General features: G+C 40.1%; 1 protein-coding gene across 1 annotated transcript in view; it reads left to right on the top strand.

Annotated features, from left to right (window-relative positions):
• Positions 1-17,283, top strand: part of ENPP1 (ectonucleotide pyrophosphatase/phosphodiesterase 1) — a 309,412-nt gene that overhangs the window by 167,636 nt on the left and 124,493 nt on the right. The window contains 1 exon segment of the mRNA XM_053710676.1: positions 590-698. Coding sequence (XP_053566651.1) covers positions 590-698 — 109 coding nt within the window.

Raw genomic sequence — 17,283 nt, 5'->3', positions numbered from 1 at the left:
GGCCTTCAAGAACGAGGCTTCTGTTGATCAGATATGTAGGGCAGCGACTTGGTCTTCACTGCACACTTTTACCAAATTTTACAAGTTTGATACTTTTGCTTCTTCTGAGGCTATTTTTGGGAGAAAGGTTTTGCAAGCCGTGGTGCCTTCCATCTAGGTGACCTGATTTGCTCCCTCCCATCATCCGTGTCCTAAAGCTTTGGTATTGGTTCCCACAAGTAAGGATGACGCCGTGGACCGGACACACCTATGTTGGAGAAAACAGAATTTATGTTTATCTGATAAATTGCTTTCTCCAACGGTGTGTCCGGTCCACGGCCCGCCCTGGTTTTTTAATCAGGTCTGATAATTTATTTTCTTTAACTACAGTCACCACGGTATCATATGGTTTCTCCTATGCAAATATTCCTCCTTAACGTCGGTCGAATGACTGGGGTAGGCGGAGCCTAGGAGGGATCCTTTGCTGGGCTCTTTGCCATTTCCTGTTGGGGAAGAGAATATCCCACAAGTAAGGATGACGCCGTGGACCGGACACACCGTTGGAGAAAGCAATTTATCAGGTAAACATAAATTCTGTTTTTATTTAAAGGTCATTAAAGCATTGATGAATGTAGATCAAATAGTGGGAATGTTAATGGATGGCCTAAAGCAGATGCAATTAGACAAGTGCCTTAACCTTCTTCTTGTTTCTGATCATGGTAAGTAAACCTTTGAATTTTGTGAATTTGCCATAAATAGCGTTGAATAGAATTGATTGGAGCTTGTTACTGCTCTCCAGTGACCATGTATACGGTGGTACACATAGTAAATATTCTAGAATATACTTGATGGGTTTTGGCAGAGCTTTATAAATAATCTACTCTATAAATGTATGGGTATATTCTATCATGCGCTAGTATTTAACATTTTTTGTAAAATCTCAAGTTTATATAATAATGTTTGATTTTTATAAATTAACCATGTAATGAAAAAAATGAATGATCTGTACATGATACAGTATCTTTAAAATTATATTAAAGGAACAGTAAACGCCTTGTAATTGACTGCGTGGTAGACTTGAGTATTGAAGTGGAGTAAGATTTATTTATTTTTATTTAAATATATATGATTATTAAAATGAAAGCAAATAAAAATATGAACACGTGCACCCATAGTAAACAAGCATCATTTCTATAGTGATCACAATTCTGTAACAACGAACAAGTAATTATCGTAGTGTTAGACTAATTGACAATGTGCTTAAGCATTAGCCTTGGTACAACAAGGTATGAAGGTCATAAGGAGAGAAAGAAGGGGAAATATATAGAAGAGTACATATATCTCCCCAGGTCTATAAGAGGATAGAACTTTATATGAACTTAACAGCAATATGAAACAGAAATAAAACCCAAAAATGTTCTTTCATGATTCAGAACATGTGATTGTAAACAACTTTCTAATTTACTTCTATTATGTAATTTGCTTTGTTCTCTTGGTATCCTTAATTTAAAAGCATACCTAGGTAGGTTCAGGAACAGCAATGAATTACTGAAAGCTAGCTGCTCATTGGTGGCAGGACATAAATGCCCCTTCTCATTGGTTCACAGGATGTTTTTCGGCTAGCTCCCAGTAGTGCATAGCTACTCCTTCAACAAAGAATGCAAAGAGAATAAAGCAAATTTTATAGTAACCTTTTAGCACAGTTAATCATACAATAATAATAATAATAATGAGTATTTATATAGCGCCTTTCTCCCAGTGGGACTCAAAGCGCTTTTTCAGCGTTCGCTCTCGGAATTAACCAAATCGGCAGCTGAATAATAATAGTTGTTATTAAAAGTTGTACAACCTATATAGGTAGTGATATATTTAAAAGTATTAAAGCGGGTCCTAGCAAAATATCTACACCTGGTCCTAGAAAGATCTAATTTTAGGACAAGGTCACCAGATGTGTGAGAGTGCCAGTCTCTCCACATGGTCTACAGTATTTATTAGAAGCAGAAGGGGATATGCTATGAAGTCTCTGTTGAGAGGGATACCATCTTTACAATATTTTATCATTTGTTTTCATGATTGTAGCAAAAAAATATTAATTTTTTAAGTAGTTTTTTTTTAAAATTGTTTTTCTAATCGTCTCCTTCTAGTCTAGTCCAGTATTAAGCTCTTTCTCCCATTTAGCTATGAGGAGTGGTCTTGTATTTGGATACCTACCCAAAGTAATTTGTATACAATAGATTTGTTTCCTGGTTATTTTTGGTGATGTGCAGATATTTTTCGTAAGGGGTCAAGGCCTTGTGAAGTGCGCTCTGTATTGATTATACACAATGAAGTTTCAAATTAGTACAAGGCGTTGATTGGGCCTCCATTAAATCTCATTCTGTGACTTAATAAGGCCTTTATATAGTATAGTATATATTGGAACATGTGAAGATTTACCAATTAGTAAAGGGATCTTAGTAACATTTTTTATAACTTGAAAAATAATTATTGAGTGGCCTGATCTGTGAAATCGTGCTAGATATTTTACCTACTGACCCAATAAATTTGTTTCATATTCTTAACATATTGGAGACAAAAGGATTTGGATCCATAACCGCACGTCTATGTTTCTTTGGATCCAGCAAAGGTCACTGATAATAGAAGTCACGACCAGTAAAAGCCTCTAGCTGAACCCAAGGTTTAGAGACACTGGCGTGATTCCAGGCTATTATACATGCTAGATGTATAGCCCGATTATAATTAATAAGATTAGGGACACCCAATCAATAAAGTAGCGTAAAAGTTTCTAACTGCAGAATTAACTGGTAATTTTTTCCGTATACAATTACACATTTGGTTTAAGGGCTCCCTTATTTACAATATTTTCTGTTTATTAGATATTTCTATGAGATTCATGGCACATTATATATTCTATGTTCTAGTTACTAAGTTACTAATAAGTTGTTTAATTAGCGCCATATAAGCTTATTCCCCATAATTCTTCTTCTAGTTGCTCCAACTTCAAGTCTTAGGACTTCTGTTATTATATAATAGTTCAATAGAAGTTTTACTCTATCCTCTCATTATGTATAGTATATATTATTTCTATTGTTTTCATTTACGCTGATATATAGGCAACTTATCATAGTCGTTTAATATATGTATGTTTTAGGGTATGCATAATGATATTGTTTAAATGGAAAGTTAAAGTAAACTTTCATGATTTGTATAAAGAAAGAATTATATCTAGAAGCTTATTTATTTTAGTCATATGAACGTTTCCTGCTATCAGCCAGGAAACAGGGAGGTGATGCACCCTATTTTAGGAAAAGGGTGTTTATTTCATAGTGAAATACAGAGGTTATCTGTTATTTCTCCAACATAGGTGTGTCCGGTCCACGGCGTCATCCTTTCTTGTGGGATATTCTCTTCCCCAACAGGAAATGGCAAAGAGCCCAGCAAAGCTGGTCACATGATCCCTCCCAGGCTCCGCCTACCCCAGTCATTCTCTTTGCCGTTGTACAGGCAACATCTCCACGGAGATGGCTTAGAGTTTTTTAGTGTTTAACTGTAGTTTTTATTATTCAATCAAGAGTTTGTTATTTTAAAATAGTGCTGGTATGTACTATTTACTCTGAAACAGAAAAGAGATGAAGATTTCTGTTTGTATGAGGAAAATGATTTTAGCAACCGTTACTAAAATCCATGGCTGTTCCACACAGGACTGTTGAGAGGAATTAACTTCAGTTGGGGGAACAGTGAGCAGTCTCTTGCTGCTTGAGGTATGACACATTCTAACAAGACGATGTAATGCTGGAAGCTGTCATTTTCCCTATGGGATCCGGTAAGCCATGTTTATTAAGATAGTAAATAAGGGCTTCACAAGGGCTTATTAAGACTGTAGACTTTTTCTGGGCTAAATCGATTCATATATTACACATATTTAGCCTTGAGGAATCATTTAATCCGGGTATTTTGGTAAAATTATATCGGCAGGCACTGTTTTAGACACCTTATTCTTTAGGGGCTTTCCCTAATCATAGGCAGAGCCTCATTTTCGCGCCGGTATTGCGCACTTGTTTTTGAGAGGCATGACATGCAGTCGCATGTGTGAGGAGCTCTGATACATAGAAAAGACTTTCTGAAGGCGTCATTTGGTATCGTATTCCCCTTTGGGCTTGGTTGGGTCTCAGCAAAGCAGATACCAGGGACTGTAAAGGGGTTAAAGTTAAAAACGGCTCCGGTTCCGTTATTTTAAGGGTTAAAGCTTCCAAATTTGGTGTGCAATACTTTTAAGGCTTTAAGACACTGTGGTGAAATTTTGGTGAATTTTGAACAATTCCTTCATATTTTTTCGCAATTGCAGTAATAAAGTGTGTTCAGTTTAAAATTTAAAGTGACAGTAACGGTTTTATTTTAAAACGTTTTTTCTCCAACATAGGTGTGTCCGGTCCACGGCGTCATCCTTACTTGTGGGATATTCTCCTCCCCAACAGGAAATGGCAAAGAGCCCAGCAAAGCTGGTCACATGATCCCTCCTAGGCTCCGCCTACCCCAGTCATTCTCTTTGCCGTTGTACAGGCAACATCTCCACGGAGATGGCTTAGAGTTTTTTAGTGTTTAACTGTAGTTTTTATTATTCAATCAAGAGTTTGTTATTTTGAAATAGTGCTGGTATGTACTATTTACTCAGAAACAGAAAAGAGATGAAGATTTCTGTTTGTATGAGGAAAATGATTTTAGCAACCGTAACTAAAATCCATGGCTGTTCCACACAGGACTGTTGAGAGCTACTAACTTCAGTTGGGGGAACAGTATGCAGTCTCTTGCTGCTTGAGGTATGACACATTCTAACAAGACGATGTAATGCTGGAAGCTGTCATTTTCCCTATGGGATCCGGTAAGCCATGTTTATTACGATCATAAATAAGGGCTTCACAAGGGCTTATTAAGACTGTAGACTTTTCTGGGCTAAATCGATTCATTATTAACACATATTTAGCCTTGAGGAATCATTTTATCTGGGTATTTTGATATAAGAATATCGGCAGGCACTGTATTAGACACCTTATTCCTTAGGGGCTTTCCCAAAGCATAAGCAGAGCCTCATTTTCGCGCCGGTGTGGCGCACTTGTTTTTGAGAGGCATGGCATGCAGTCGCATGTGTGTGGAGCTCTGATACTTAGAAAAGACTTTCTGAAGGCGTCATTTGGTATCGTATTCCCCTTTGGGCTTGGTTGGGTCTCAGCAAAGCAGATACCAGGGACTGTAAAGGGGTTAAAGTTTAAAACGGCTCCGGTTCCGTTATTTTAAGGGTTAAAGCTTCCAAATTTGGCGTGCAATACTTTTAAGGCTTTAAGACACTGTGGTGAAAATTTGGTGAATTTTGTACAATTCCTTCATGTTTTTTCGCAATTGCAGTAATAAAGTGTGTTCAGTTTAAAATTTAAAGTGGCAAGTTCCCTGAAGGGACAGATTTCTGCCTTGTCTGTGTTACTTCACAAAAAGCTGGCAGCTGTGCCAGATGTTCAAGCCTTTGTTCAGGCTCTGGTTAGAATTAAGCCTGTTTACAAACCTTTGACTCCTCCTTGGAGTCTCAATTTAGTTCTTTCAGTTCTTCAGGGGGTTCCGTTTGAACCCTTACATTCCGTTGATATTAAGTTATTATCTTGGAAAGTTTTGTTTTTGGTTGCAATCTCTTCTGCTAGAAGAGTTTCAGAATTATCTGCTCTGCAGTGTTCTCCTCCTTATCTGGTGTTCCATGCAGATAAGGTGGTTTTACGTACTAAACCTGGTTTTCTTCCAAAAGTTGTTTCTAACAAAAACATTAACCAGGAGATTATCGTACCTTCTCTGTGTCCGAAACCAGTTTCAAAGAAGGAACGTTTGTTGCACAATTTGGATGTTGTTCGCGCTCTAAAATTCTATTTAGATGCTACAAAGGATTTTAGACAAACATCTTCCTTGTTTGTTGTTTATTCTGGTAAAAGGAGAGGTCAAAAAGCAACTTCTACCTCTCTCTCTTTTTGGATTAAAAGCATCATCAGATTGGCTTACGAGACTGCCGGACGGCAGCCTCCCGAAAGAATCACAGCTCATTCCACTAGGGCTGTGGCTTCCACATGGGCCTTCAAGAACGAGGCTTCTGTTGATCAGATATGTAGGGCAGCGACTTGGTCTTCACTGCACACTTTTACCAAATTTTACAAGTTTGATACTTTTGCTTCTTCTGAGGCTATTTTTGGGAGAAAGGTTTTGCAAGCCGTGGTGCCTTCCATTTAGGTGACCTGATTTGCTCCCTCCCTTCATCCGTGTCCTAAAGCTTTGGTATTGGTTCCCACAAGTAAGGATGACGCCGTGGACCGGACACACCTATGTTGGAGAAAACAGAATTTATGTTTACCTGATAAATTACTTTCTCCAACGGTGTGTCCGGTCCACGGCCCGCCCTGGTTTTTTTAATCAGGTCTGATAATTTATTTTCTTTAACTACAGTCACCACGGTACCATATGGTTTCTCCTATGCAAATATTCCTCCTTAACGTCGGTCGAATGACTGGGGTAGGCGGAGCCTAGGAGGGATCATGTGACCAGCTTTGCTGGGCTCTTTGCCATTTCCTGTTGGGGAGGAGAATATCCCACAAGTAAGGATGACGCCGTGGACCGGACACACCGTTGGAGAAAGTAATTTATCAGGTAAACATAAATTCTGTTTTTGTACTTTGTTATCAAGTTTATTTTCCTCCTCAGGAATTTCTTTTTATATTATCAAGTTTATGCCTGTTTAACATGTCTGAACTACCAGATAGACTGTGTTCTGAATGTGGGGAAGCCAGGGTTCCTTCTCATTTAAATAAATGTGATTTATGTGACAATGAAAATGATGCCCAAGATGATTCCTCAAGTGAGGGGAGTAAGCATGGTACTGCATCATTCCCTCCTTCGTCTACACGAGTCTTGCCCACTCAGGAGGCCCCTAGTACATCTAGCGCGCCAATACTCCTTACTATGCAACAATTAACGGCTGTAATGGATAATTCTATCAAAAACATTTTAGCCAAAATGCCTACTTATCAGCGTAAGCGCGACTGCTCTGTTTTAGATACTGAAGAGCATGACGACGCTGATGATAATGGTTCTGAAATGCCCCTACACCAGTCTGATGGGGCCAGGGAGGTTTTGTCTGAGGGAGAAATTTCAGATTCAGGGAAAATTTCTCAACAAGCTGAACCCGATGTGATTACATTTAAATTTAAGTTGGAACATCTCCGCGCTCTGCTTAAGGAGGTATTATCCACTCTGGATGATTGTGAGAATTTGATCATCCCAGAGAAACTATGTAAAATGGACAAGTTCCTAGAGGTCCCGGGGCTCCCAGAAGCTTTTCCTATACCCAAGCGGGTGGCGGACATTGTAAATAAAGAATGGGAAAGGCCCGGTATACCTTTCGTCCCTCCCCCCATATTTAAAAAATTGTTTCCTATGGTCGACCCCAGAAAGGACTTATGGCAGACAGTCCCCAAGGTCGAGGGAGCGGTTTCCACTTTAAACAAACGCACCACTATACCCATAGAAGATAGTTGTGCTTTCAAAGATCCTATGGATAAAAAATTAGAAGGTTTACTTAAAAAGATGTTTGTTCAGCAGGGTTACCTTCTACAACCAATTTCATGCATTGTCCCTGTCACTACAGCCGCGTGTTTCTGGATGAGCTAGTAAAGGCGGTCGATAGTGATTCTCCTCCTTATGAGGAGATTATGGACAGAATCCGTGCTCTCAAATTGGCTAATTCTTTCACCCTAGACGCCACTTTGCAATTGGCTAGGTTAGCAGCTAAGAATTCTGGGTTTGCTATTGTGGCGCGCAGAGCGCTTTGGTTGAAATCTTGGTCAGCTGATGCGTCTTCCAAGAACAAACTACTTAACATTCCTTTCAAGGGGAAAACGCTGTTTGGCCCTGACTTGAAAGAGATTATCTCTGATATCACTGGGGGTAAGGGCCACGCCCTTCCTCAGGATCGGTCTTTCAAGGCCAAAAATAAACCTAATTTTCGTCCCTTTCGTAGAAACGGACCAGCCCAAAGTGCTACGTCCTCTAAGCAAGAGGGTAATACTTCTCAAGCCAAGCCAGCTTGGAGACCAATGCAAGGCTGGAACAAGGGAAAGCAGGCCAAGAAACCTGCCACTGCTACCAAGACAGCATGAAATGTTGGCCCCCGATCCGGGACCGGATCTGGTGGGGGGCAGACTCTCTCTCTTCGCTCAGGCTTGGGCAAGAGATGTTCTGGATCCTTGGGCACTAGAAATAGTCTCCCAAGGTTATCTTCTGGAATTCAAGGGGCTTCCCCCAAGGGGGAGGTTCCACAGGTCTCAGTTGTCTTCAGACCACATAAAAAGACAGGCATTCTTACATTGTGTAGAAGACCTGTTAAAAATGGGAGTGATTCATCCTGTTCCATTAGGAGAACAAGGGATGGGGTTCTACTCCAATCTGTTCATAGTTCCCAAAAAAGAGGGAACGTTCAGACCAATCTTAGATCTCAAGATCTTAAACAAGTTTCTCAAGGTTCCATCGTTCAAAATGGAAACCATTCGAACAATTCTTCCTTCCATCCAGGAAGGTCAATTCATGACCATGGTGGATTTAAAGGATGCGTATCTACATATTCCTATCCACAAGGAACATCATCGGTTCCTAAGGTTCGCATTCCTGGTCAAGCATTACCAGTTCGTGGCGCTTCCTTTCGGATTAGCCACTGCTCCAAGGATTTTCACAAAGGTACTAGGGTCCCTTCTAGCGGTGCTAAGACCAAGGGGCATTGCAGTAGTACCTTACTTGGACGACATTCTGATTCAAGCGTCGTCCCTTCCTCAAGCAAAGGCTCACACGGACATAGTCCTGGCCTTTCTCAGATCTCACGGATGGAAAGTGAACGTGGAAAAGAGTTCTCTATCTCCGTCGACAAGAGTTCCCTTCTTGGGAACAATAATAGACTCCTTAGAAATGAGGATTTTTCTGACAGAGGCCAGAAAAACAAAACTTCTAAACTCTTGTCGGATACTTCATTCCGTTCCTCTTCCTTCCATAGCGCAGTGCATGGAAGTGATAGGTTTGATGGTAGCGGCAATGGACATAGTTCCTTTTGCGCGCATTCATCTAAGACCATTACAACTGTGTATGCTCAGTCAGTGGAATGGGGACTATACAGACTTGTCTCCGAAGATACAAGTAAATCAGAGGACCAGAGACTCACTCCGTTGGTGGCTGTCCCTGGACAACCTGTCACAAGGGATGACCTTCCGCAGACCAGAGTGGGTCATTGTCACGACCGACGCCAGTCTGATGGGCTGGGGCGCGGTCTGGGGATCCCTGAAAGCTCAGGGTCTTTGGTCTCGGGAAGAATCTCTTCTACCGATAAATATTCTGGAACTGAGAGCGATATTCAATGCTCTCAAGGCTTGGCCTCAGCTAGCGAGGGCCAAGTTCATACGGTTTCAATCAGACAACATGACGACTGTTGCGTACATCAACCATCAGGGGGGAACAAGGAGTTCCCTGGCGATGGAAGAAGTGACCAAAATCATTCAATGGGCGGAGACTCGCTCCTGCCACCTGTCTGCAATCCACATCCCAGGAGTGGAAAATTGGGAAGCGGATTTTCTGAGTCGTCAGACATTGCATCCGGGGGAGTGGGAACTCCATCCGGAAATCTTTGCCCAAATCACTCAACTGTGGGGCATTCCAGACATGGATCTGATGGCCTCTCGTCAGAACTTCAAGGTTCCTTGCTACGGGTCCAGATCCAGGGATCCCAAGGCGACTCTAGTAGATGCACTAGTAGCACCTTGGACCTTCAAACTAGCTTATGTATTCCCGCCGTTTCCTCTCATCCCCAGGCTGGTAGCCAGGATCAATCAGGAGAGGGCGTCGGTGATCTTGATAGCTCCTGCGTGGCCACGCAGGACTTGGTATGCAGATCTGGTGAATATGTCATCGGCTCCACCATGGAAGCTACCTTTGAGACGAGACCTTCTTGTTCAAGGTCCGTTCGAGCATCCGAATCTGGTCTCACTCCAGCTGACTGCTTGGAGATTGAACGCTTGATCTTATCAAAGCGAGGGTTCTCAGATTCTGTTATTGATACTCTTGTTCAGGCCAGAAAGCCTGTAACTAGAAAAATTTACCACAAAATTTGGAAAAAATATATCTGTTGGTGTGAATCTAAAGGATTCCCTTGGGACAAGGTTAAGATTCCTAAGATTCTATCCTTCCTTCAAGAAGGATTGGAAAAAGGATTATCTGCAAGTTCCTTGAAGGGACAGATTTCTGCCTTGTCTGTGTTACTTCACAAAAAGCTGGCAGCTGTGCCAGATGTTCAAGCCTTTGTTCAGGCTCTGGTTAGAATCAAGCCTGTTTACAAACCTTTGACTCCTCCTTGGAGTCTCAACTTAGTTCTTTCAGTTCTTCAGGGGGTTCCGTTTGAACCCTTACATTCCGTTGATATTAAGTTATTATCTTGGAAAGTTTTGTTTTTGGTTGCAATTTCTTCTGCTAGAAGAGTTTCAGAATTATCTGCTCTGCAGTGTTCTCCTCCTTATCTGGTGTTCCATGCAGATAAGGTGGTTTTACGTACTAAACCTGGTTTTCTTCCAAAAGTTGTTTCTAACAAAAACATTAACCAGGAGATAGTCGTGCCTTCTCTGTGTCCGAAACCAGTTTCGAAGAAGGAACGTTTGTTGCACAATTTGGATGTTGTTCGCGCTCTAAAATTCTATTTAGATGCTACAAAGGATTTTAGACAAACATCTTCCTTGTTTGTTGTTTATTCTGGTAAAAGGAGAGGTCAAAAAGCAACTTCTACCTCTCTCTCTTTTTGGATTAAAAGCATCATCAGATTGGCTTACGAGACTGCCGGACGGCAGCCTCCTGAAAGAATCACAGCTCATTCCACTAGGGCTGTGGCTTCCACATGGGCCTTCAAGAACGAGGCTTCTGTTGATCAGATATGTAGGGCAGCGACTTGGTCTTCACTGCACACTTTTACCAAATTTTACAAGTTTGATACTTTTGCTTCTTCTGAGGCTATTTTTGGGAGAAAGGTTTTGCAAGCCGTGGTGCCTTCCATTTAGGTGACCTGATTTGCTCCCTCCCTTCATCCGTGTCCTAAAGCTTTGGTATTGGTTCCCACAAGTAAGGATGACGCCGTGGACCGGACACACCTATGTTGGAGAAAACAGAATTTATGTTTACCTGATAAATTGCTTTCTCCAACGGTGTGTCCGGTCCACGGCCCGCCCTGGTTTTTTAATCAGGTCTGATAATTTATTTTCTTTAACTACAGTCACCACGGTATCATATGGTTTCTCCTATGCAAATATTCCTCCTTAACGTCGGTCGAATGACTGGGGTAGGCGGAGCCTGGGAGGGATCATGTGACCAGCTTTGCTGGGCTCTTTGCCATTTCCTGTTGGGGAAGAGAATATCCCACAAGAAAGGATGACGCCGTGGACCGGACACACCGTTGGAGAAAGCAATTTATCAGGTAAACATAAATTCTGTTTTTAAAATATACTATTAAAGTTTTCTTTTAAGTGTTACAATATAAGGACAGGAATGAGTGCTATATAAGTCCCTTATTTTCTCTTTTTTCTCTATATAATCTCTTATATAAAGCATGCCATTTAAAAAATAAATACATTTCCAATTTACTTCTATTATTTAATTTGCTTTGTTCTTTTGGTATCCTTTGTTGAAAAGCTACTTATATGCCAATTGACTTATCCACTGTGTTCAGCTAGCTCCCAGTAGTGCATTGTTGGTCCTTCAACAAAGGATACCAAGAGAATGAAGCAAACTTGATAATAAAACTAAATTGGAAAGTTTTTTTTTGTTTTTTTTTTAAATATGTATGTTCTACTTGAATCATGAAAGATGCATTTTGGGTTTCCTGTTTCTTAAAGGAAGTTTTGTTTAGACTTATTAGCATTCTAATAAGTTACATTCCAATCTTCTGTATTACTAGATCTTACAGTTTAATTGTGAAGTCTTTATATTATACTACATTTGAATGGTTATCTGCTAGTAGGTACGCTGTAATTATTTGATAGTTATTTTTGTGCTAAACATTAAAGGGACAGTCTAGTCAAAATTAAACTTTCATGATTCAGATAGGGCATGCAATTTTAAACAACTTTTCAATTTACTTTTCATCAACTTTGCTTTGTTCGCTTGGTATTTTTTGTTGAAATCTAAACCTCATCGGGTTAGTGCGTCCTCAGAGCTGTGGTTAACTGTTTTGCGAAACAAAAACGTGTCAAAACACATCACAAAATACTTGACAAAGTACAGTTACACGAATAATAACACCATCTATTAAAAACTATTTAAAAAAAAGATTGCACAAAAAAGTTATAAGGACTTAAAGATTTGAGATCCCAGGTGTTAGAAAAAAAAGGCAGGCAAATGGTTAAACATATAGATACATACATAAACATGTCTAAATATGAAAATATAAATGTTTATATATGTGTACATATGTATTTATATTTGTATATATGTATTTACAGACATATATACACATATAAACCCATAAATACATATGCACACACATATAAACATATATATCTATACTATAATCGCATTTGTAAAGTGTCCGTCAGTGTTGCCAGTTGCGCACGCATCCTCAAAAGAATGTTGGCTGTGCAGTGGATTCTTTCACCACCCTGCCATTTTCGGAATCCACATGGATGCAGCATAGGCAAACGAAGCTTTAAAAAAATAAACACGCAACCACACGAAACAACGAAAAAACAAGTAACCGCCCGCAAGAAATAAAAAAATAACCTATCCGCTTGCACGAAGTATAACAAAAAAAACCTAACCTCCCGCAAATAAAAACACCCCTTATCTAATCTACCAATAGCCCTTAAAAAAGTTAAACAGCTCTTTTCCATTTAAAAAATACTAAGTCTAACAGTAAAACCCCCCAAAATAAAAAAACCTAACACTCAAAAAACCCCTAAACTACCCATTGTCCCTAAAGGGGCATTTGTATGGACTTTGCCATTAAAAGGGCAATCGGCTCTTTTACAGCCCATTAAATCCCTAATCTTAAAAAAAAAAAAAAAAAATCCTAAACTCCAAATAGGTACTCACCGTTCCTGAAGTCCGGCAGAGAAGGTCTTCTTCCAGGCACCTCCATCATCTTCTATCTTCATCCAGAGCAAAGGCGGCGCGGAGCTGGCTTCCCTGATAAACGGATCCTCATCAGTTGCGGTCCTTAGCGGTGTGGAGGCTCCTCTTCATGGAATCATCCATCACACACTGAAGATTGAATGCAAAGTACCCCATATTTATTGGGGTACCTTGCATTCCTATTGGCTGAAATTTTGAAATCAGCCAATAGGATGAGAGCTACTGAAATCTTATTGGCTGATTTGAACAGCCAATAGGATTTCAGAAGCTCTAATCCTATTGGCTGATTTCAAAATTTCAGCCAATAGGAATGCAAGTTACCCCAAATTGAATGCGGTACCTTGCATTAAATTTTCAGTGTACGCCGGAGATTGGATGAAGAGGAGCCTCCACGCCGCTGAGGATCACCGCCGCTCCAGATCCGCGCATTGGGAAAGACCGCTCCGCACCTCTGCTCCGCTCTGGATGAAGATAGAAGATGATGGAGCCACCTGGAAGAATCCCTTTACCGTCAAACTTCAGGAACGGTGAGTACCTATTTGGGGCTTAGTTTTAGGATATATATATTTTTTTTTAGATCCATAGACTGCCCTTTGAGCAGGCTTATTGCCTAGTATATATATATATATATATATATATATATATATATATATATATATATATATATATATATCTAAAAAAATGAGAAAGAAAGCGCACAAAGGCACCTACATAGTGCAAATCAATTTAATTTAAACAATAATACAGGGGTATATTAAAACTGCTCCCCGTAGGGTATCTACTCACAAGAGTCAACCTCAAACTTGTGAGGTATGTTTGAGCATGTAGTTTGAAAGTTCTGCTCAGAACCGCTTGCTATGAAAGTGCTTAATCAAAGAAGTCAGGACAAATCCAACCTGAATGCCGGGTGTCGCTGTCTGTAACTCGAGATCTGGACAAGTATTTCTCCCGGCCTCTTATTCCACTCACATCCCTTTTTGGTAGGAGTTTTTTTGGGATACTACTGAGAATCATCACTCTAGCCTCACTTTGGATCAGCACAGACTGAATTCTGAATCCTCATTAATTGTTCCTGGGATCTCAGCTCTCTCCCTCAGCGGTTCACCATTCTGCCAGCACTATTTGCGATCAGCTGTGTTTGTATCTGCACGGACCATTTTGCTCAAGAAAGATTGTATCCCAAAAAAACTCCTACCAAAAAGGGATGTGAGTGGAATAAGAGGCCGGGAGAAATACTTGTCCAGATCTCGAGTTACAGACAGCGACACCCAGCATTCAGGTTGGATTTGTCCTGACTTCTTTGATTAAGCACTTTCATAGCAAGCGGTTCTGAGCGGAACTTTCAAACTACATGCTCAAACATACCTCACAAGTTTGAGGTTGACTCTTGTGAGTAGATACCCTACGGGGAGCAGTTTTAATATACCCCTGTATTATTGTTTAAATTAAATTGATTTGCACTATGTAGGTGCCTTTGTGCGCTTTCTTTCTCATTTTTTTAGATTTCTACCTTACTCCGTGAGATTCCGGAGGATTAATAAGATACAGCAGCCGACACCTACAATTGATCTGCACTATTACGTGGGATCCAACCAACTTATCCTTTTTATTGTGATTTATTATCTTATCATTATATATTTCATTCTGTTATATATTTTCAATGAATCAATATTATTTGATTATTTGAATGTTTTGATTTTGGCATCATCCAGATATTTATATTGTATTTTAAAAAAATAGGTTTATTTAGAGCGCAGTTCTGTGTTTTGAAAGAGAGGTTTTTTAACCCTTTGACATACACGCTTTTTTTGTTTCATATATATATATATATATATATATATATATATATATATATATGTGTGCATTGGAGCCCTTTGTTGTTAAGTAGAAGAAAACATGTAAAAGCATATTTATGCAATATTAATTTTTAATAAAGTGTTATACTGTGTATTTACTGTAAATATTTCACATTCCAATGTTCTGCACATAGCAGAATATGTTCTTTGTATTTCTAAATAGATATTTATATATATATATGTATATATCTATATATCTATATAATATATATATATCTATATCTATCTATCTATCTATCTATCTATCTATCTATCTATCTATCTATCTATCTATATAATTAATCAGCACAAGAAAGGAAGAGTACCATGGCAGAGGGTGAAGTAAAAAATTGTCTTTATTGTATATTCCAAATTGGATAAAAAGAAACCTGGAGGTCCAAGTAAAACAATGCACATTACAGGGAGTACAAATGTCCTTAGCACATTTGTACTCCCTGTAATGTGCATTGTTTTAGTTGGACCTCCAGGTTTCTTTTTATCCAGTTTGGAATATACAATAAAGACAATTTTTTACTTCACCCTCTTACATGGTACTATTCCTTTCTTGTGCTGATTACATTAGGACCAGTCTTACCGTAGGCTCAGGGAGATCCCGGACTGCCCCAGATCCAGAGTGAATTGTACTCCGAGATTCTACTTTCCTCATTGGTCCAGGATCACACGTGACCAGACACACCTCCTGCAGTTACAAACATGCCGCTGTGGATGTGAGCGGCAAGGAGCGATGGAACGCTGACCGGTTGGGTTATCGCAGTACTTATGGTGTGGTGAGTTTATACGGCTAAAAGCCGTTGAGCATAGACTGCTTTGTACGGCTGCTGGCCGTTGAACATAGACTGTTATAACTGCTCTACCACCATTTGCTGTGCAACATTCACACCCAAGTTGCGTTCGTGCTCACTCTTGTATGTAAGGAAAAGTATATCTACAGTTATTCACTGCATTGATTCCATTGAGGATTGTTTGGCGATCAACACTGGAATTGCTAAAGGGGCTATTACATAGTTTATTATCCGGTTTGGGATAACAAGTGTATAACATTTTTCTCCGTTTGTGTGTGTGTGTGTGTGTATGTATATATATATATATATATATATATATATATATATATATATATATATATATATATATATATATATATATATATATATATATATATACACACACTGTGTGTATTTAGTCTCCCTATGGGAAAAAAGGGGCAACCAGACGTGGACTCCTTGCTCAGTGTGCTTAGAGGAATATAGCTACACCTCACTGACGAGGCCCAATGAAGGCCGAAACGATCGTCTGGGGTTGCTGTGTTCCTTGTTCAGAGAGGAATTGCCTGGTATTTCGGCGCTGGACTGACCGTAATAGGCGGGATCAGACTGATATACTACAGGAAAGTTCTACTCTGTGAAAAGCATTACTGGGCTAAAAAGTTGCACCCAGGTGGTAAATCGCCATAGAACAGGCTAACAATGTTATTGAGCCAGTTGTTCGTACCTGTGAGTGCAATTCTCTCTGTGTGTATTTAGTCTCCCTATGGGAAAAAAGGGGCAACCAGACGTGGACTCCTTGCTCAGTGTGCTTAGAGGAATATAGCTACACCTCACTGACGAGGCCCAATGAAGGCCGAAACGATCGTCTGGGGTTGCTGTGTTCCTTGTTCAGAGAGGAATTGCCTGGTATTTCGGCGCTGGACTGACCGTAATAGGCGGGATCAGACTGATATACTACAGGAAAGTTCTACTCTGTGAAAAGCATTACTGGGCTAAAAAGTTGCACCCAGGTGGTAAATCGCCATAGAACAGGCTAACAATGTTATTGAGCCAGTTGTTCGTACCTGTGAGTGCACTTCTCTCTGTGTGTATTTAGTCTCCCTATGGGAAAAAAGGGGCAACCAGACGTGGACTCCTTGCTCAGTGTGCTTAGAGGAATATAGCTACACCTCACTGACGAGGCCCAATGAAGGCCGAAACGATCGTCTGGGGTTGCTGTGTTCCTTGTTCAGAGAGGAATTGCCTGGTATTTCGGCGCTGGACTGACCGTAATAGGCGGGATCAGACTGATATACTACAGGAAAGTTCTACTCTGTGAAAAGCATTACTGGGCTAAAAAGTTGCACCCAGGTGGTAAATCGCCATAGAACAGGCTAACAATGTTATTGAGCCAGTTGTTCGTACCTGTGAGTGCACTTCTCTCTGTGTGTATTTAGTCTCCCTATGGGAAAAAAAGGGGCAACCAGACGTGGACTCCTTGCTCAGTGTGCTTAGAGGAATATAGCTACACC

This window comes from Bombina bombina, chromosome 4 (genome assembly GCF_027579735.1).
Source record: "Bombina bombina isolate aBomBom1 chromosome 4, aBomBom1.pri, whole genome shotgun sequence".
Taxonomy (NCBI): Eukaryota; Metazoa; Chordata; class Amphibia; order Anura; family Bombinatoridae; genus Bombina; species Bombina bombina.
The sequence above is the reverse complement of the archived record's forward strand: the minus strand, read 5'-3'. Positions and strand labels throughout refer to the sequence as shown.